Source organism: Diachasma alloeum, unplaced genomic scaffold (genome assembly GCF_001412515.2).
Source record: "Diachasma alloeum isolate Michigan unplaced genomic scaffold, Dall2.0 Dall_scaffold_00181, whole genome shotgun sequence".
Taxonomy (NCBI): domain Eukaryota; kingdom Metazoa; phylum Arthropoda; class Insecta; order Hymenoptera; family Braconidae; genus Diachasma; species Diachasma alloeum.
This window is the reverse complement of record NW_021680347.1, coordinates 1,210,169-1,232,210: the sequence shown is the minus strand read 5'-3', so window position 1 is coordinate 1,232,210 and position 22,042 is coordinate 1,210,169. Positions and strand designations below refer to the sequence as shown.

Here is a 22,042-nt window from a genome sequence, read left to right as displayed (position 1 = left end):
AGATGAATCATTTTTTCCCATGTTAAATGAAATTGCCCATGACGCAACGTTGCCGGAAACTCGCTAAACGCGTTCGGGCAGTGCAGAGTGAATGCGGCAACGCTAGAGCCTAAATTACACGCGGCGGGGAATCCCCGCGGAGGTGACCAGAGGTCGCGTTTGGTGACCAGACTAGGATTAAGCCGGCACTCATAGTGAACTGCCCCAATGTTGAATAATTTCCATGGATAGGACCGTCTCAATATTCATTTTAAAAAGCTAGTCATCAAGAAAGTTAAATCTGTCCGAACAAGTTCACACAGGTTCTACTGGAAATGATATTGCCAGAAATATGATGGGCCGATAATGTAATAATAAAAGTGTTCCTCAGACGCGATATCTGACAATTCGTGCGTTTCTATCTATTTCCAGTGAATCCTGTCTCAGAAAAATTCTGCGTGTATCATTTTCTATGCCAGTGGCGACCCATAAAAACGTGCGATATCATTGAATTCGCTCATTCATTTGTCTTTTCTTGAACTACGAAGATTTTCTATCAACGGACAGTACTCTCTATCTCCCCGAGATTTCGAATCATTCCCTAAGCTATCTTCGCGTAGACTCCTCTCGTTTTATTACCAACGAAATAATTTAATAGAAAATCCTAGCGAATTCGCTAGAAAAATCAATTGGAATTCTGTTGAACTTTCTATTAGTTTTTTTCCGATTGTATTGAAAAATTGTGTAGCTTATCTGCACGAGTTTTTTCTTTTCAATAGAAATGTTCGATGAAAAATGTTCTATCGAAAAAATTAATAGAATTCGATTTTTCTATATAAATTATTCTTTTGAGATATTTTCTGTAAAAACTCCTCGGCTCTAATTCTCTGCATTTTTTGCTTGATCTTTTGAACGGGAGGAGAAGAAAAATAGAGTCGAAAAAACAGAAAATTCATTGCTGTAATTCATTTGGGCCATATTCAGGTCAGCAGCCATAATTCATCACAATTTTACTAATTCAATTGCACTACATTTCAAATGCTCAAGGCATTCCTCCCAAGGCATTTTTCCTTAGTAAAATTGTAATGAATTATTGCTGCTGACCTGAATATGGCCCAAATAAATTTCAACAATTTCAAAACAAATGGTCGAGAACAACAATTTCCTTTGTAGAAAATTCATGGCAAATTGTTAAAGTTGCATAGAAAGATGAAATTCTACGGATTTTTTCCATAAAATATCTCCTATTGAAAATTTTCTATGAAAAATTCTCCGTAATGCTGCAGAATTCTTCAATGGAATCGGCCAAAAACTAATAGAATTATCAACAGAAAGGTAGCATTTCCTACCGAATTCGCTAGGTTTTTCAACAAAATTTTTTTGTCCGTCAAATTACAGCAACACTACCAAATGAATCATCATGAAGAAACAGGAAAGTATTTCCATCACTCGAACTCACCATATGCAGCCCAAACAGGACCTTCGCCATGTCAGTGATCCTAGCAACGACATCTTCCAGCTGTTGAGGCTTCACCGCCTCCAGAGAATCTTTCTTCTGCCCTAGCTTTGAATACAAATAATGCTGCCAAGACATCTCATCCGCAGGATCTAGTTTATCTGGCAGTGTCAACTGTGTTTTCGCAAATTCCCCAATGTCAGGCTCAGGAAGTTTACTGAGAAACCGATCCTTGCAATGTTGCACCAGCTCCTGCTCTCTCCCAGCGAACAAATTCAGACCAACTGGAAGTAGACGCTTGAGACAAGCCACCATCAGGGAGGCCTGAACCTCCTTATCCTTGTCCCTCTTCTTGTCTCGATTCTTCTTCTTCTTTTTGCCACCTCCACCAGGTGCCGATCCGTCCGTCACAGTGGCCGTCCTCCGAGTGGCTGTGGGCATGATCAGGATCATGTTGTCGATCTCATTGGCAGAGATGAAGTTCTGCTCTTCCTTTAGGAAATATTGCGACTTTGACCAAATGTTGAATATCGCTGCCACATGGTTGTACAGGTCCTCAGCTTCAGGGATATTGTTCCTGAGCCAGTGATTTCTCTGGAGATCAACGTACTTGATCAGTAGAGGATAGAAAGCATAAATATCCCTGACTAGCAGCTGCCAATCTTCCTGGATCTGCGCCTCTACCTGAGACGTATCATCAGTGGAGGACTTGATGAAGCCTCGAAGAGATTCTTCCTTATGGAACATAGTGTCAGTACGTTTCCTCACACGTTCAGCAAGTGGTAAGAACGGATCCTTCAGCAGCTCCTCAGAAGAATTGATGATGATCTGTTGAGTGTAAGCAGCGATTCGAGTCATCCAGGGTGCATTGTCATTTCCTATATTCTTCTTGATCAGTTTCAACACATTTTTCAGTAATTGGTTCATGTGATCACTCGTCACCATACTGACGTAAGTCCCCTCGGTCGGTGTGATATTATCAGGACCCTGAGCCCACCAGAACGGCAGATAAGAGCAAAGAAGCGGAAGAATAACATCGACAACATGAGGAGCATCACTGTAAGTCTTATCAGACTCCACAAATTGATCCACTTCCGTCAGAATCGTCTCCAACGTCGGCATACTCGACTCCATCCTCGTCATGATGTCCTGAGCCTCCAAAGAATGGTCAGCGATTCGATTCAACAGAGAGAACTGATTATTCTTATTCAAATGTGGCTCTAAAAACGCCACAGGGAAGCAACTGGAGAAAGCTCCCAAGCAGGAGCCCAAATTCGGTTTGTTCCTCTCGATCTCCGTCTTCAGATACTTCCTGTCATGTGTCAGAGTGGAATCAATTCCCAAGGTGTACAGCGAAGCCAACATCTTGTACGAAGCGACCTGGATCTCGTCAAGAAGAAGATCACTTCCGTATTCACAAGCAGCTAGATGATCGAACATGGCTGTCAGCGTGGCAAGGACCACATTATTAATATAAAATAGCGATGTAGATGTCTTCAGATGAGTTCCTCTCAGGTGGCTGTACTTGCCCTCCTGCAAATTCAGGATCGTATGCCCAAGATCGTCAGCGGTATTGTTGAAGAAAGTCAACATCGAGGTTCTGATGAACTCTGGGCAACTCTTCACCAATGACTTGGCATCAATACCCTTCACTAGAACCTGCAAACAACGGACTGTAATTCTGACATCGGCACCAAACGCTGCTAATCTAGACCGAAGGAGACTTGCTAATTTGCAGAACAACGCAGCCACCATTTCCTTCTCCTTCAACGAAGCCGCTCCTACGTTATTCGTAGGTGTTGCAACAGTAATGAAGTAGTTTCTGTGAGTGCTGAAGTACTTCTCAACGAGTGGCAGCACAACCTTACTGAAGAACTTGATGTCTCTCGTTGATGTTTTGAAGCTAATTCGTCTGCTGTACGTGTCCGAAGGTTTCAGCAGTTTCATGTTGATGGTCGCTTTATCCAAGTATTCAATGAGCTTCACAAGAAGTGTGAATGCAAATCTGCTTTCAGCCGATGCATTGGGTCCCGTGACTTCTGCATCTCCACCTCGATTTGGCTTGTGTAGTTTATATCCTTGGTACTGGAGGTACTTCAAGAACTCTTGGGACCTCTCTCTGTCCTTCCTCTTCTCTTTATCAGTGAGGAGATCGTAGGGAACCAATTGTGTGTGAATTCCGCCGCCGGACGTATTCAGCTCCTCTTTCTTCTTCTTCGCCCAGATATCGTGGGCATTGTCAGCAAGTCTCTCAGCCATGTTCTGCATCTCCCTGCTGAGAGTCAAGTTGGTCATGTCTACAGGATGGGGATTGTAGTTGAAGGGATTAGCAGCATCTCCTTGGCTCTTGGAGGATCTTCTCAAGGAGTTTCGGTTTGTGGAAGGAGTGTCCACTTCTGCATGCTCAACACTCCAGCCAATGGCCAGCAATGCCTTCAAGCTCTCCCTGACAGGCTCTTTGTAGCGTTCCTTCTCGTAATCATTCAGCATGTTGTAGGGCTTCAATCTGGGGTGAGTTTTGTTGGTATCCGACCAGGATTCCCCATAGGTCCAGCCGTTCTCCAACTTTCTACTAGCCCAGGCGTCGTGGTAATGCTCTGAGAACTTTTGAACGATTTGGTTCAAGTCGTTTGTGAGAACCACGCTGGAAGTATTGATGGGCTGAGGGTTGTAAGGGCCGTCTGGGGCTTGAGTTGACGCCGTTTTACTGCTGTACCACTCGTCGTCATAGGTTTTGGGCATTGTATAATCAGGGGGTAGTGCGCAACCGATGGCGGTGAGACAGGGAAGGGCTTTCCCGAATAGTTCAGGGTCATAATCCATTTTTGAGAGGGAGTCGAAGATGTTGTCGAAGAGGACCATTGTAAGACGCTTTTCCTCGTCACTGGAGGCTCCGTAAGCACCTTGAGCACCCACTCCAGTGGATCCGTAGTATTTGGCACAACGTTCGTAGTGCAGAGTGAGCAGACGCAGGGCTACTGTTGTGTATTCTGATAAATTTGAGACATCGACCGTGAGTTTCCGTAGGAGTTTGAGGAGCATACTGGGTTGCATCTGGCTGGTCAATGCCACCAGGAAGTCTGAGACAGCTTCTCGCTGACCCTTGGTCAGCATTCGGTTCTTGCTGAGGCGGTAGACTGTGTGGAGTGTGGCGTCGAGGAGACTTGCGTAGTTGTCAGCCTCGTTGTAGAATTTCGAGTGCTTTATGAGGAGGGGGAGAATGCTGACGCCAATGTATCGATTCATCGCTAGGGCCATGTCGGACTCGTAGCCGTCGTTTCTGTCGAGCATTGTCGCTGCGCGCAGGTCGGGGAGGAAGGCCTCCTCGAGGAGGCGGAAGAAGAGTTCTTTCGTTTCGATGCCGTAGACTCGCTCGAGGAAGAGGACGATACTTTGTTTGTGGCCGGGGATTAGACCTGAGGGAGTGTCGCTTTTTGGCCGTTCTTGGCCGACCGCTGGGTTTAGGAGAGTGAAACGGAGGGAGAGGACTCCTTGGAGGTCGTCGAGGGGCACCAGGGAACGGAGAATTGCTCTGGCTCGAAGGGACTCGTTCTTTCCTGGGAAGGAAGTAACATAAATTCATGTGATTTGGTTTTACACGGGTGAGGAGGAGCAATGGAAAATTCTAGCGCGTTTGGTACACAATTCTATGCGGAATTTAGATGTTCTTCGCAACTTTTTATTCGGTCGTGGATTGGTAAACTGGGATAAGTGCATTTTTTTGTAAACATTGTGAAATTTCCGGAAACTTGGGGTCAATTCGTACGAAAAAATCGTATAGAAATTTTCTATACGGATTGCGTGTAAAATTTCTGTAGGATTTTCGTGTATGATTTTATACAAATGATTTCTATACGATTTCTATAGGTTTGTTCCTATACGACCCACTGCCACATGTATAGAAACATTTCGTATGGAGTTGCGCAATTTCTCTACATTTTTCTCTGGAGCGTTTAGACATCTTTCGTATGAAAACAAAAATTTATCTAAAAATTTATGTATAAAAATAATTCGTATAGAAAATATTCGTATAGAAAATATTCGTATAGAAATATCCGAATATCATATACGGAAATCCTATAGAATTTCTATACGTAATCCGTATGAAAAATTTCTATACGATTTTTTCATACGTGAAATGGGGCTCAAATGAAAGCTCTGATGTTTGACTACAAAAGTAGGAAAGCATTTTACTGAAGCAAAAATAGCCGAAGTACTTGGATATCGTTAAATTTGAAGGATTACAAAGCTTTCATTCGGAAGCCCAAACAATAAAATTGGCGAATAGGGCCTCTGGAAGTGGGGATGAAGTGGATGTGGAGAGTGTTGAGGACTCACCCTGTTCAATAACTGAAGAGTCCGGTGCACATCGGCCCAGTAAATCAACGAGTGTGCAGTAGAAATTCAGAATAGCAGCGCCAGTATCGATGTAATCCTCATCGTCATCCGACTCCGGCAGTGGATGCTCAAATTGTCCAACCAAGTCACCTTCGGGTTGGTCGTGCACCTGTTTAAAACGCTGAGTTCAAGATTCATTAGTCATGGAGTTTACACATGCTCGGATTTACATTCAAATTGACCAAAATCGATGCAAGGATTTTTTTTAGGTGACGATAATTTGGGGTGGAAAGTGGGATCTTCACTTGTAGAATGCAGGCCACATGCATTCAATAGGAATCATGTCAACAGTCATTTTTTAATAGTTTCTCATCTATAGCACACGACGAAAAATTGTGGGAATTATTTTGGGGGGAAAATCCCTTACTTACGACTAAATCCTTAAATCGATAATGTTTCATCAATTCTGCGATTTTTTGAAGCGATGTAACTTACTTTTCGACGATCTGCGATGCGCTCTGACATTTTGTTGGCATCGACGATGGCTTTCATTAGACCATCACCAGCTCCACGCAGAGCAGGGCCGAGACACTCGGGTCTTCGGATGAGAAGACGAATCACTAAGTTCGCGTTTTCTTCAACGCTCTCACCTAAACATAGAGACGAATTCATCGTTGATGATACGGATGAAATCATGGTTAATTATGTATTCATTTTCGGATTGAGCTTTGTGCATTTACCAGAAAATTCTATTACTTTTTCAGTTATTCTCTTGGAAAATTTCGTAGCCTTTCTAAGATTTCAATGGAAAATATTCCACAGACGAAATCAATCGATTTCGATCTTTCTATCCAACTCATTGGGTTGAGGCTGTTTCTATATAAATTACTCCGCTTGAATTTTTCACATTTTCTTGTTTGAATTTTCAAAAATTTTGAAAAAACATGAAAAATATATGTCGTGGAATTTCTATAAAAATCTTATCTATAATATTATTTTCCATTTATATAATTACAATCGAAGTCCAATCAATTTTTTACTGAATTCGCTAGGTTTTTCTATGAAATTTATTCGCGCATAAGTGGTTCCAGAATAAAATTTCAGACAGTTTTAAGAGATATAGTCTCCTTCTTACTCGTTATCCTTTTATCTTCGTTGTTAGTCCGCGGACATGTCGTTTCTTTTTATTTCTCTTTGCATTATTTATTTCGCCCCAAAATCATTCAATAAAGTTATTATTCGTGAAATGGGCCCATCTATCACAGTATTTTTCACATCGAGGGTATCTGCTAATATTTTCTCGCCATTTGTAGTTTTGTATCATTTCATCGATGAAAAAAAGAATGATATAACATTGGGAAAGGATGGAGAATATTCGATACGTTTTCTCTTCATTTTGAAAAAAAAATGAAATCAAAACCCCTGCAGCCAACTGCAAAAGACCGCAGCCTGACGTCCACAATAACTTTATTTATAATTTTGTTTTCATTGGTGATAATATAAAAATCCGAAGAAACGCGCAGAAATAACTTGCGAATTCGCTCTGGAATTCTATTGGAAATTCTAGCAGTTTTTCCCACATTCTTTGCGTGTTTTTTTCAATAAGAAATGTTCGATTGAAGCTCTTTCATAGAAAAAGTTTGTAAACTTTGATGCTTTAATACAAATTCAGTAGTGAAGTGGTCGATCGGTTTAAGTTGACTTAGTTCTCAGTTGCGTTTTTGACGTGGATACGTCTATGGTTTCAATATGGGGGGTCATTTTGGGAAACGGTCCTTATGTGCAGCGCCATCTATCGGAATTCTAGAAAATTCTAGAGATTTCGAGGTAATTCGAGAAGTTTCGTGAAATTTCGAAAAGAATGACTGAGTTTCTAGAAATTTCGAGGAAATTCAGGGAGTTTCTAGAAAATTCGAGGGGATTCAAGGAGTTTCTAGGAAATTCGAGAAAGAAGGAAAAACCATGGACGTATCCACGTACAATTACAGTTGTATCGAAGGTACAGCCTCTTGCAATTTTGTTGAATAATTCGGAATTTAAGAAAGTTTTAAGAAACTCAAATTTAAGAAACTTGTTCGATAGTCTTCATTTTTCTTTACAAAAGATTTGTTAGAGATTGAGGCTAATATTAGGGCGGATTGGGGACACGTGATATGGAAACGGTGAAATTGAAGACACGCGAATTACAAAAATACTGGTGATGTACTTTATTTGTGGCGCAAGCCACGTGTCTTGATTTTAGAGATACACGAATTGGTGAATGTCTCAATGTCACTTTGATAATGGTATTTACACTGCACTAGATAATCTCTCAATAATAAAGTTGATGATTGACTCAAAATAATTGATAGTGAACTCAGAATTAATTGATAATTGAATCAAATAGAGACGCTGCACAGAGTGCTCATGTACTCGATACTCGGTTACTTTGATACTGTACTCTATAGGTGACTGTCTGACTAACCGATGTATACTCTTTGAGGAGTAGATTGATACTACTGAAATTTCATATTTGACGATTTGATTCGTGGTTTGCCCGTGAACCCGAAGGGTCCCGAAGTCGGTCGAGATTTTCTGTTGAGCTCGGTAACTTTGGATAATGACTTATTTGCTGCGTTGTAAACAAAATTGTTGGAAAAATTTTGCTAACTCTTTTAGAATTTAAGATATTCATCGGAAAGTGGCGCTAGAATAGAATTGACTTAAACCGTTTGACCAATTCATTACTGAATTATTCTATTGAAATATTTCCTATAGAAATTTCTCGAAATAGTCGACATAGTCTTTAATTGAGGTTCTATAGAACTCTGATGCAATATTTCTATTGATGTTTTCCATCCATGAAGTCATGCAAAATATAAATTGTAGTATCACTCACCATTTACCCAAACACAGAATCTCAAGAAGTCGAGGTATCTCTCTCCCTCCACAGGATCCCACCCAAGATCTGGATATCCCTTCTCCACCAATTCCGAATTCGACTGCAGTCCGCACCGTGACAAGTAAACTGCAATTTTCTCGAGATAATGTTCTCTGAGCGCCAGGGCAAGCTCAGTGTTCTCCATCAGCGAGGAATACGCAACATCGAGAGGAGTGGAGCCCCTCAGTGATGGTCTCGACAGCAGAATATTACTGTTCTCCAACAAAAAGTCAAAATGATCGAACATGGCCTTCTGATTCTGCCTCGAGGTCCTGCAGAAATAGCACAAAAATCTGCAACAAGCAACAACCATCTCGTGCGAAGTGTCCTTCTCCTTCGAAGGGGCCTCTCCCTCAGCCACTTGAGCCTGGGCCTGAGCATCGGATTGAGCCTGGGACCTCCTTCCAAGAGTGTTTATCATGATAGCCATCACATTTTCGTGGATCCTGAGAACTCTGATCAAGTCCGGATGCTGGAAGAACGTGTGGTTGTTCACTAGTTTCCAGAGTCGTTCCCTCACCAGTTCCTCCTCTTCCTGGGACATCTGGACAGGTAACAACGCTCGTATTTGGCTCAATCCCACCCACATCTGCGCAACATCCTCCCTAGTTTTACTGTTCGTTACGTAGGTCTTCTCTAACGCTCGAATTAATTCTCCCACTGTGTCGTATTGTCTGACAAGAAGGCTGAACATCTCTCGAACTAATTTCGGAGTTTCTATCTGAGTCTCCTCAGCCCATTTCGTGATCGTTGAGATGAGGACCTTCCTGAAGACCTCCTCAGGTGTTTTCTTCTCTGGTTCAACAACAGGTTGCTTCTCACTCTCGGAATCAGTCGGTTCTTTCGTGGAGCTTGTGATCATCTGCAGGACTCTTTTCATCGCTCCAGGCTTCTCAATCTCCTCCACGTCGTTGGCGGCATCAGCAGCTTCTTGGAGAGCATGTAGGGAAACGTAGGACATGAGTTCATTGTGGAAGTCGTTCATCTTCGTGATCATTTCCTCGCCACAGGGCATGTTGTCTGGATCGTCGTCTTCCAGGTTCTTGAAGCTTAGGATCGCGTTCATCTGCTCTCGAGGGGGACAACGAAACTCTTTGGTCTTCTTTGCTGCCACTGCCGAGGGCAGATCAGATTGCTTTATCTCGATGTAACGACGCAACTGATCGGATTGTAGCTCGCCGACGAAGTCGTGACTGAAGGAGATTATTGACTCGACTCTGTGACGCAGCTGCACGTCGCAGAGGTGTTGCAGGAGGTAGCACATCTGGAGCTTTGCTCCTTCCGCCATTTTCATGTGCAGGAGACCCTTTCTGTGCTCATCTTTACCCTCTGAAAATCATTTTTTAATACTTTTTCAGTAATCTAAGGATTATTCGGCAGATACACGGAGAGAAATATTCAGTAAAAATGATGGAACAATTCACGTAATCTGCAATGGGGAATCGTTTTCCGGTAATTTTTATAGAAATGGAAGAGAACAAATCTAAAACGTTCAGTGAATTCTCAGGTTAATCACTGAACAAAATACGAAATTGTCACGTAATTTTTCCCGAAGAAGTAAAATCTTACAGAAATTTGCCGACTTACTATGAAACTTATTCAGGTAGTTCATAAGTTCAAAGAAAAATATGAAATCAATTTGCCTCAGTTCATGGGGCTTTTCAGGAAAGTGATCATTTAAGGGTGTTATGGCAAGGTACTTGATTCAAAAATATGATGTAATCCCCTCAGGGACATCATAATATCTTAGGATTTCATGGAATTTTATATAATTCAGAGGATTTCAAAGAAATTTTTCTGAGAAATTTCATATACGTTCAAGGGATTGCCGTGAAATTTCAAAATTTCCATTATCTGCATATTGTGATAAATTCGAAATTTAGGATTTTAGTTCACGGAATTCTTAAACATCTTCAACAAAATTTTTGGGATTTCATGAGATTCCATGGTTGTTCGGTTTTCCACCGAATTATTGCTCAGGCACACGCAAATATACACGCTTGCACACACATTAGTTTCGCTCGCATGCTTGCATGGCTTTGCCCATAGCTGATCTGCTCTCTCACCTCAGATGACCAGTGGCCTCTCACCTCTGACACCTGAGGCGCCACTTGATGGACAGATGTCCAGTGAACGCCCCCATTTAAATTGGGGCACGTTCGGATCTTCGATGATTGACACCTGCCACCTTGCAATCCTTTAATCGCCCTCATTTGCATTTTGAACATCGTAGTGTTTACATCCCGCCCTGCGAATTGCTATTGTTCCGCGTATTAATTGCCCTGCGTTATTTAATGCTTTGAACTGCGTTATTGACTACTGTGAGCCGCGCTATTTCTTTTGACCATCTCGTTAGTTAAAGTTCATTAAGACAAGTGTAAATATTGACTATAGTGACTGATTATAATTAAATTGACTGAGTTTGACCAAAGTGCTTCGCGTGTGTTTTTTGACCCTCGGGCTCCTCCCGTTAAAATCCATTTATATCTCGCCCATCGCTCGCTAATTCCACAGATCTCAGATCCGGCATCGAACAATGGTATTTCTGATATTTCAATATAATCGATCTATTAGATCTCATGAGTGATTACTCTCTTGGTTAATTTGTTAATGACAATTTTTGGTTGATTAAGTGTCAATTCGCCTCCCGAATTTCAGTCAGTTATTTGTCACCAGTCGAACACATCATGTGTTGGGAAATCATCTGTGTAAAATATCATCGTAAATTTTCTGGGAAATTTATCTTGTCAATCATCGAGTCATTCAACTTTTGGAAACTTTAGCCGAATATTTAATAGTCGAGTCATCGAATATCATTTTTATTTTTGTTTGTTTATTGGACAATTATCTTTGTAACTTCTCCGAAATTCAACGCGTGTGAAATAGACATTCAACCGGATAGTTATCGTGAATTGAGAAATTCATCGGTTAATTTGTTTGTGACATCAACGTGCACAGTATTTTAGTCAATAAATTGACTTGGCTCCGCCCTAATTCCAGAGTTCTTATTCCTAAAACCTGCCCTTCAACCGGCACTTAATTCCCCTCCACGACGATCCTGAAATTCACCGAAACTCACCACAATTTCAACAAATGATAATTTCAAAAATGTCTTCTCTCTATTTTGGAAGGGTGATTGCATTTTCCTTTAAAAACCACGTTTGCTTCTAAAAATTACTATTGAATTATCTCGTCAACGATCAACGATTCCATCAACCATTTGGAATTTAATGGATCGTTTCAAGATATAAAAAATTTCAAACTTGATTTTTTCTCAGAATTGTCTTCGTATTATCGACAATCCACCATAACATCCTCCAATGAATTCCTTTGAATTTTTCCTATTCAGAGATATTTGCAAATTGATCTGTTCAAGACTTCCTCATTACCTTTGTCAAATGTTGGATCCCAAGTTTCAGGATTAATCATAATCAAAAGTTTCTCGATATCCTCGTTCCTCAGCATCCCCACCAGAAGCAGGCGATCTACAAGTTTTATTAAAGGCCTGGAAACAAATTCTCGTTATTCAATGATAAAAAACTCGTCTGAAGAATAATTGCAATGAACAAATAAAATGAAAAATAAACTGATGATGCTACGGAGATTGGTGAATGTAAGACATACAGGAAGAGATTCTCGTTACTGCCACCAATGGGATCGCGGTTGTGCACCTGATTAACTTCGACAGCCTCCTTCAGTGCCATCATCACATAGTCACGAACAATGTCAAGTGGGAAGTACGGGCTGTACAGACTTCGGATATTCTCGATGCTCTGATTCTCACTGGAAGGAAGTACCCTTGATGTCGACTGATTAGTAAGGGGTTTTCACTACATTGGGACTTTTTATACTTACTTGATGTCCGTCATTTTCATCTGTGGACGTACGGATTCTGTCTCCAAATATCGTAAACTATGTCGCATTTCTACATTCTCATAGAGGTCCTTCAATCCTTGACCTACACAAACAAAAAATAACAATTATTATAAAAGGTTCACTAAACTGAGGAAAAAGAACCTTTTTCTGTACTGATTCTCATGATTCTTTGTCTGGGAGTTGGTATTACATTATGGCACCCGTTCCGGAGGTTCTGACGTGCCGCTCCCTCAAAAGATGCGAAATAATTTTTTTTTAAATCCTCTCAAAATTTCAGCTCTCTATCTAATTACTTTTTGCCTCGGTTTTTCTCATAAGAATAACACGGGATTTTCATGGAAAATTTAAATCTATTCCCCTCCCCCTTCCTTATGTCTATGTTATGTCTTTAAAACTTTTATAATCATGGGAAATTACTGAGTAAATGAACTATTTTTGACGAACATTTTTCGTTTTTCATTCACATCATACAATAGTGCAATTATTCTTATGGAAAAAATCACGTTCACGTACGAAAAAAATTAACAGAAAAACCGAGTGAATTCGCTAGACAATTCTATTGAATTTCTATTGAACTTTCTATTAGTTTTTAGCCGATTCTATTGAAATGTTCAATAGAAAAAGTTGATGAAATTTGATTTTTTTAAGCAACTTATTCTATTAAGATATTTCCTATAGAATTTTTTCAGCTTAAATTTTCCAAGTTTTTTTTGTTTGATTTTCGTGATGAAAAAAAAAGAAAAATAGAATGAAAAAAACATGGAACATTTGAGCCGAGGAAATTATATAAGAAATATTTGCATAGAACAATCGAATTATATTTACTTTTTCTATAAAATATTTTCTACGGATCATTTCATTAGAATCAGCCAAAAACTAATAGAAAGGTCAATAGAAATCCAATAGAATTGTTTGGCGAATTGGCTAGGCTTTCCTATTAAATTTTCTCGTGCGTGCATTTTGAACTACGAAGAGGTAATATTGAATTCAGTGAATCATTGAACTCAATGAAAAATGCATTGTCATAAAAATTCCATTTGGAAGCAAATTGCTACCGAAGCAATTTGCTATTATCAAAAATATATTGACTATGCTGTGACGAAAGCAATTTTCCACTTGTTTTTTCTCTCAGTGTAACGCTTTGCGTACAAAATTTATGAAAATCCGGAAAAGCAGTTTACCTAGAGGGATTATATACTCGTTCTTGCAAACTTCCATGGTGGTAGCATGGGACTCGAGATGCAGAGCAATGAGAAGGTCATAAAAACCTTGACGAAGTGGGCCAGACATGTATTCAGCTCGAATAGCATAAAGCAATTGTTTCTGATCGACGTGAAGGCAGAGCGCGTGGGCTGCACGATAATTCGATTGATAACAGAGAGCTGCGTACAATGTCAATGTATGTGCATGGAAACTGGAATAATAAGGTCGATTAGACGTGGTGGACATCATTATCACACTTACGAGGATAGAACCTGCGATACATTTACCTCAAGAGTTTATCCATCTCGATGAGCTCGAGGATGTCAATGCACCTGTCCTCCTCGGGAATATGAAGTGCGAGCATGGAAATAGCGTCTTCGCAGAGCATTGACCATCCCCTGATATCGGAGAGCTTCAGAGCATGAACTTGAAGGGATTGATTTGGCACTCTAGCCCACTGATGGGGCTTCAAACATTGGACTTTGAGTCTCGGAGGGAACTGAGGAATCACATGACGATCTGAGTTTTGGAGGACAGCTGCAGATAATGGCAGAGTCGTCGAGGTCCTTCCAAGTTCTATTTGCAGGATCTCTTTGCTCGTTGCTTCGACGAAAATCGCTGGGAAGAGCTTTGTATCTGGCTCCATCTTGAATTTGTGACTTGTCTCCTTTCCTTCGCAGGTGAAATAGATCAGTCCGGTTGCTGTGTCGACGAAACAACCTACGAACATTCCTTGGGAGGCACCTTTTCCTGATGCGTCTTGAGTTACTTGGTTGTACAAATCGTCTGCACGTACCATGTAGCAACTTTGTCTGTCCACCCTGTGAACAAAAACAAATATTCAAGCTCGCATGTATAATCTTTCGAACGTGATCTTGTTTTTTTTATATTGATAAAGGGAAATGTTCTCCGATTGTTATTCAGTTGTAGATAGTCCTACACGTATGAAAAAATCCTATAGAAGTTTTCTATACGAATTATTTCTATACATAAATTTTTACTTAAATTTTTGTTCCCATACGAAAGATGTCTAAACGCTCCAGAAAAAACGTAGACAAATGTCGCAACTCCATACGAAATATTTCTCTACATGTGGTAGGGGGTCGTATAGGATCAAACCTGTAGAAATCGTATAGAAATAATTTGTATAAAAAAGATCCGTATAGAAATATTCGAATATCATATACGAAAATCCTATAGAAATTCTATACGCAATCCGTATAGAAAATTTCTATAGGATGTTTTCATACGTGATAGAGTCTCCAAAACTAAAAATCATTATCAATGATTGTACACTCAAAAAAGCGTTGAAAAAAATTGAAAATTTTCAAAAAGCGTTTTTGAATAATATCGGAAAATAAGCTCAATATAGAGAATTTTGGATTAGTCAATTGGTCAATAATTACCGAACATTTTAAATTATTAAATTACTAGCTGCATAGCCCGGGTTTGCCTGGGCAGAATAAGAGGAAATTGAATACCAAGATTTTTAAGAATTCCTGAAATTAAAAAAACAGCTCAATGTTTTCAACTTTTCTAGAACACTTGAGAATTTTCTCAATTTCGTTGGATAACCCTTAAATTTTCTTCACTTATCGGACGTTCTAGAAAAGTCGAAAATTGCTCAATTAGAACAAAAAAAAATTTAGAAAACCGGAAAATTCCTTCGAATTTTATAGAAAATCCGAGAATTCCCTAGAATTTTCTGTGAAATCAAAGAATTTTCTCGAATTTTGTGTAAAATCGAAAATTTTCTCGAATTTTTTCAAAAGCCAGAGAATTTTGAATTTCGAATTTGTTAGAAAACACGAGAATTTGCTGGAATTTTCTGTAAAACCAAAGGATGTTCTCGAACGTTCTATACAACCAAAGAATATCCTCACTTTGTCGGAATCTCACAAATCTTCTTGAAAATTCGAGAATGTTCTAGAATTTTCCAGAAAATTCCAGAATTTTCTAGAAAGCTCTAGAATTTTCTAGAAGTTTCTACGGTGCATACTAAACTATGAACCGCAGCGCAATAACTTATAGCCGATTGGGAACCCTAAACTATGTAATAGGAGTTCCGTCTCAACCTCCGTAGAGGTAAGACGTGTTTTGGTATCGCTCCTCGGAGCGCCACGGTGTGATAAGTTTCACGCGATAGTTATACCTCAGCAAATTGAACAACAAAACTAGCCCATTTGGGCTCTTTCGACAACTTTTTTAATTCCATCAGTTGTTCCCCAAACGTTATGGAGAATAACGACGTGATGGAAATCAATACCTTAAGTTCACAAAACACTCAGATCTCTCAAACGATGTCTATCCAGACCCCTCGTTCTTTTGCGCAAGTGGCCAGCACCCAACAAGATCAAGAATTTGTTCCCACCGAGGAACAAGGCATCATAATCACTGCAATCCAAGGCACTCCATTTAAAGAATACGTTTATGCTATCGGAGAATTCGTTGGACGAGAGCATGTTAAGGGAGTCGAAAGACTTACGGGGAATCGAGTAGTAATCTATGTGTCAACTCCCGAATTAGTAGATCAAATCACTTCACCAGACACCATCATCAAAATAGGCAACAACAAGTTGAACATCATTCCGGAAAAAGCAAAAACCCGGAAAGTTGTTCTATCCAACGTGAGCCCCAAGATACCAAACTCTGCAATTGCGGAGGCTCTGCGAGAGAAAAAGATCAATCCAGTCACGAAAATTACCACACTGTATTTAACTCTAGACCAAGAAGGCTACAAGGTAGCTACTGCTAGGAGGCAATTGACGATTAAAGAGGATGATGTCGTTCTCCTCAATGAAACTCTAAACGTCGTTCACCAGAACAAAATATACACGATCACAACCACCGTGGACAATCACAACTGTTTTAAATGCAATAAAACAGGCCACATAGCCAAAAACTGTCCCCAAGTTACTACACAAACAACAAAGACGAGCGCTGCACACAGACTTGCACGTCAACGTGAAACCCCGCCTCCTGGCACTTTAAATCTTCCAGTAACAGCCATCGCGAATGAAACATTCCAAGAGAACAATACCCAAGGTCAATTTGCTGAAGGAACAGAAACTGGGGATTACACTGATGCAATTCTACAGGCTAATCCGACAAACACAACAGTGGAGCCTATGGACGCAGAAAGTGTAAACAATGCTAAACGAACCTTATCCGAGACACCGGAAGAACCAGAGAAAGACATAATTCCGAACGAGCAAATAAATGACGTAGATGCCTTTGAGATCCCGAAGGGGCAACAAAAGAAGAAGAAAAAGGCAAAAACCTCCAAAGATCGTCTCCTAACTCCTGAAAACATGAGGATCTTCTCCCCCCGACTGTCAAGAGAACTTCGCAGAGACTCAGAAGAAAACATGTTTACCTATGAACAATTTATACAGTTCGTTGATGACTCATATGCAGTTAAAGATGCTCGTAAGTTGGCCCAAAAGTGGGGGAAAGATCCCCTGGACCTGGCCACTACACTAAGATCACTTGTTGTGTATATCGACGAACGACAGTTCAAAGGTAGAGTCACGCAGTTGGCCAACAAACTTGACAAAGTGTTTACTGATCCAGATGAAGACGGCTACCTGACAGCCGCTTCCACGAACTCGCAAAATTAAATACCACCATGGATGAACAACATCAACAACAACAACAGCAGCAACCCGACCCAACCGTCATCCAGTGCAACCTGAAAATCATTTATTGGAATATCAGAGGATTCAACAGTCATCGCGAAGACATAGAACGTGCTCTCCAAGACTATGACATTTTCATCGGCGTGGAGACCAAACTGAAGATCGAAGACCAGAAACCCTACAAATTTTCGGGATTTCGAACCTACCGTGTAGATCAAGTAAATCATGCAGGTGGAGGTATTATTTTCTTCGTAAAAAACCATTTGTCCTTCAAACCTCACGCAAATATCGCTAACCCACATCCGAGTGTTGAACTCGCCGGAATAGAAATCAACAACATAAAACCAAAAATAAACATCCTAGCATGTTACCGTAACCCGGGAGAATCTTTGGCTATGGAATTCTGGATTAAAATCATAGATGTTTACCGTGAATTATAAAACTGTATTCTACTCGGCGATTTCAACGCTCACCACGTTGCGTGGAACTGTAGGCTAAATAAACCGGATGGTCACCGACTCTATGAATGCATAGAAAAGAATAATATTTTTCTACATAACCCAGATACGTTAACCCACCTAGACCTATACAGGGGAAATAAATCCAATATAGACCTAGTATTTAGTTGTCCGGGAATTGCCGACATTATCAAGGTAAATGCACTTAACGAAGCTTGGGGCTCGGACCACTTTCCGTTAAACATTACGTTAAATGTTCGTAAAAGTCAATATATCAAAAAATCATTTAAAATCACCTCAGTTAGAACAAACTGGGACTCGTTAGAAATCTTATTGAAAGCAGCTTTTCCTTCTTTCTTGTCTTCTACCTTCGATGAATTGAGTCCGATAGAAAAATATCAATTCTTCATAGGTACCATCGTAACCAACGTAGCAAAATGTACTCCACGTAAGAGGCTAGTCTCACCCAAAATTCACAAAAACCCAGTTAAATGGTGGGACGAGGAATGCTCTCAAGTAGATAGGCTTCGCACGGCAGGCTATAAAAAATGGAGATGTACCAAGAGGTTTAGTGATCTCATAGCGTATAAAAAATCGATTGCAGTAGCTAGAAAAACTTTCAAAGGCAAAAAAAGGAAATGTTTCATTGAATTTACAGAGAGCTTAAACGCTAGGAAAAATATAACATATGTCTGGAACACTTGTAAGGTATTGAAGAATTCATGGGTAAATAACCAATCAAGTATTCCAAGAGATCATATTGAAATTCAAAATAAAATCAAAGAAGCTATGAACAAGCTGACCTTGGAAAGGCGCTCCCCAAATCCTTACACCATCCCACCCACTGAACCCAATCCATTACTAGACCAACCATTCTCATTTGATGAATTCAACTATTCATTGCATCACAGAAATAATAAATCAGCACCGGGTCTCGATGGCATCGACTACACTCTCCTAAAGAAACTACCAGTCCAATTGAAATTGATCCTACTAGACGTATTCAACGAATTTCATCGTACAGGGGAATACCCCCCGGAATGGATACATTCTTACCTCCATTTTATACCAAAGGCCAATAACACCGGTGTTAGGCCTATTGCCTTAACCTCATGCGTCCTTAAACTCTATGAGTCGATAATCAAGAACCGATTACAGTGGTGGGTGGAACGTAATCACAAGATCCCGGACCCTCAAACAGGATTCAGGCCCGGAATGTCTTGTAGAGACAATTTGGCAAACCTCACACTCCATGTAGAAGACTCTCTCCGCGATCAGCAACAAACCCTCGCCGTCTTTCTGGATGTCACCAGCGCATTCGATAATGTCGTTGGCGACATCCTGATCGACATACTCGCAGAAATAGGCTGCTCCAATCCTCTACTTCGTTTTATAAAATTCCTCACTAATGAAAGAGTTCTTCATTGTGATATCCTAGGAAGCGATACCAGAACTGTGCATAAAGGTTTACCTCAGGGGGGAGTACTCTCACCACTTTTATACACCATCTACACAAGAAACATCTTAAGAAAACTCAACTCCAAGGTCAATGCCTCTCTTTTCGCTGACGACATTGCCCTATTCATCACCGCCTCTGATTTTGCAACCGATAAACTTATCCTAGAACAATCCATTGACCAGATAATCTCCAATATGAATGCCTTAGGCCTCCATATTGCCCCAGAAAAAACAGTTGCCTTACTTTTCAGCAAAAAAGGCTCACCCCCTGAGAGAACCAGTATCAGAATAGGCGACCACGTCACGGTCTCTTCCTCTACCGCGAAATTTTTAGGAATCCACTTTGATCAACAATTGAACTTTAATCACCAAATCACTATACTTCAGAAAAGATGTCTGAAAGCTCTAAATGTTATCAAGTTTCTTCGTAGAACCTGGTGGGGAACAGATCCAGAAACGCTCATAGGACTCTATAAGAGTTACGTACGGTCCATAATCGACTATGGGCTATCAATCTACTTTCCTAGTACAAAAAAATACCTAGCCAAACTCGAATCCATTCAGTACACGGCCATACGTTTTGCACTGGGTTACAGACGCAGTACCCCAACTAATATATTATTAGGAGAGTCCAAGTTGATGTCGATCGGCGACCGTGCTCAATTCCTTTGTAAATCATACATTACCAGAGTCCTATCCAACAAATCCACCCAACTATATGACACAATCTCTCTCATATTTAAGGAAAAGCGAACGAAAATTCGGGTCATGGACAAACTCATTACAAAATGCATCAGAAAAGTCCTAAGCCTCGAGAACACTCTTCGTAGCGAACCCAATTTTCCGGTGTTTTCCCTTAGCTATGAGACACTCATCTCCTCGATAGAAACCAGTTGTGAACTAGGAAGAAACCTTCAATCTCTCCCAGCACCTAATGAAGCCTTGAATCAGGAACTTTTGAATAACTTTGAAAACTGGAATGTAATTTACACAGATGGTAGCAAAGACCCAGATGAGGGATATGTAGGTGCAGCTTATCACTGTCCGGCTCTGAACATCGACACTGCTCATATCCTGGATTCGAATTGCACAGTATTCACATCAGAGTGCATCGCTCTAAACCTCGCGGTCGATCTAGCAAATTGTCACAAAGAACTCAGCCACCTCATTCTCACTGACTCTCTCAGCGCTCTACAAAGTCTAGGGTCTATTAGTTTCAACCCTTATATTAACCCGTATATCATAGACGTGAAAAGAAAATGTCAGGAATTTTACCATGATAACCCACTTAAAACCAAAATAAATTTTCGCTGGATCCCTGCGCATAGAGGGATCGAGGGTAATGAGAGGGCTGATTCTTTGGCAAGGAATGCTGAAGAAGAGTCTGCTATACAGTTCCTCGTCCCAAGCACAGATTTCAAAGCCCTTTTTAAACGAGAAGGACATCAGAGTACACATGAGTTTATCAAGTCTCAATCTGAACCTGACAAAAAAAACAAGAAAAAGAAAGCAAAAGGAATAAATTATTTCAAGAACTTCTGGAAAAATAATAGCCGTCCCTGGTACCAAGGCAAAAAGCTTCCTAGAGATCTGGTTGTCTGGGTTAACAGAGCGAGATCAGATCATTACCACCTTAACAAATCACTAGAACGAATTGGAATTGTAAATAGCAAGGAGTGCACCTGTGGAGCCGAAATTCAGGACATCAATCATGTACTTTGGGAATGTCCCCAATTTCCAACGGGAAGACAAAAAATGATTGAACAGCTAATCAAAATCAAATGTCCAAGGCCCTTTACCATAGATTCACTCCTCGTTCTCAAAAGACTAGAACCTATTAAAATTATACACGAGTTTATTAAAACTAACAAGATTAGAATCTAAACGACCAAAGACTACTGTAACTAAAGTAATATAACAAGCTAAGTAAAATGGATATGTAATCATCACCCAAATGATTGTAAATAACCCATTGTAGGTTAATACATAAAAAAAAAAAAAAAAAAAAAAACTATGTAATAATAAAAATACCATTAAAATCTATTCAGTCGTTTTTGTGGGAATCGCGGCCAAAGAATGGGCAACAGATTTATTATATTTAAGATTCATCTATTGAATATTCAAATTCCGAACTATTTACTCCATAGTCAATGGACAAGATTATATTGTCAATTATTGAATTTATATTCAGTTGAAAATTTAGATTATCAATTATTTTATTGTTTTTCAAATTTCAGTAAAGATAAGTGAACCTTAACTATTTTAAGATGCAACTTCCCTTAACCCTTAAGTGATCGCGTTTTTCTACCATCTCACTCGCTCTACAGTAGCGCCCTATAGGTAGCATATGGTATGGCGGGGATTCCCTCACGATGCGACTACTTAAGGGTTAACCCCGCACGTACGGCGCACATATAACGCGGATTGTCCCAACGGCCGGTAGACTTACGGCGCGTCAATTCCGTTATTCAATGAACGATAACTTGAAAAGTCGAACGAAATAAATTGAAATAAAATGCATTGGCTGTATTGAACTTTGAAATGAACTCCTAGAGAATTTCCTAATTTTTGACACCAATTTCAATGTTTGCCGACAATTGCTTGCTGAGATCTTCGGACATGCTAAATTTATTTATAACAAATAAATTATTCAACAATTCAAATTATTCAAATTATTCGAAATTTCACTTCTGCCATTCAATAGAAGGATCATTGA

The 22,042-nt window shown here is 40.1% G+C and overlaps 1 protein-coding gene across 1 annotated transcript in view; it reads right to left on the bottom strand.

The window, feature by feature from the left end:
• LOC107045879 (ryanodine receptor) overlaps positions 1-22,042 on the bottom strand; it is a 111,369-nt gene that overhangs the window by 13,098 nt on the left and 76,229 nt on the right. The window contains 9 exon segments of the mRNA XM_029126650.1: positions 1,439-4,992; positions 5,774-5,954; positions 6,269-6,423; positions 8,652-10,022; positions 12,083-12,198; positions 12,318-12,491; positions 12,549-12,651; positions 13,751-13,983; positions 14,060-14,593. Coding sequence (XP_028982483.1) covers positions 1,439-4,992; positions 5,774-5,954; positions 6,269-6,423; positions 8,652-10,022; positions 12,083-12,198; positions 12,318-12,491; positions 12,549-12,651; positions 13,751-13,983; positions 14,060-14,593 — 6,421 coding nt within the window.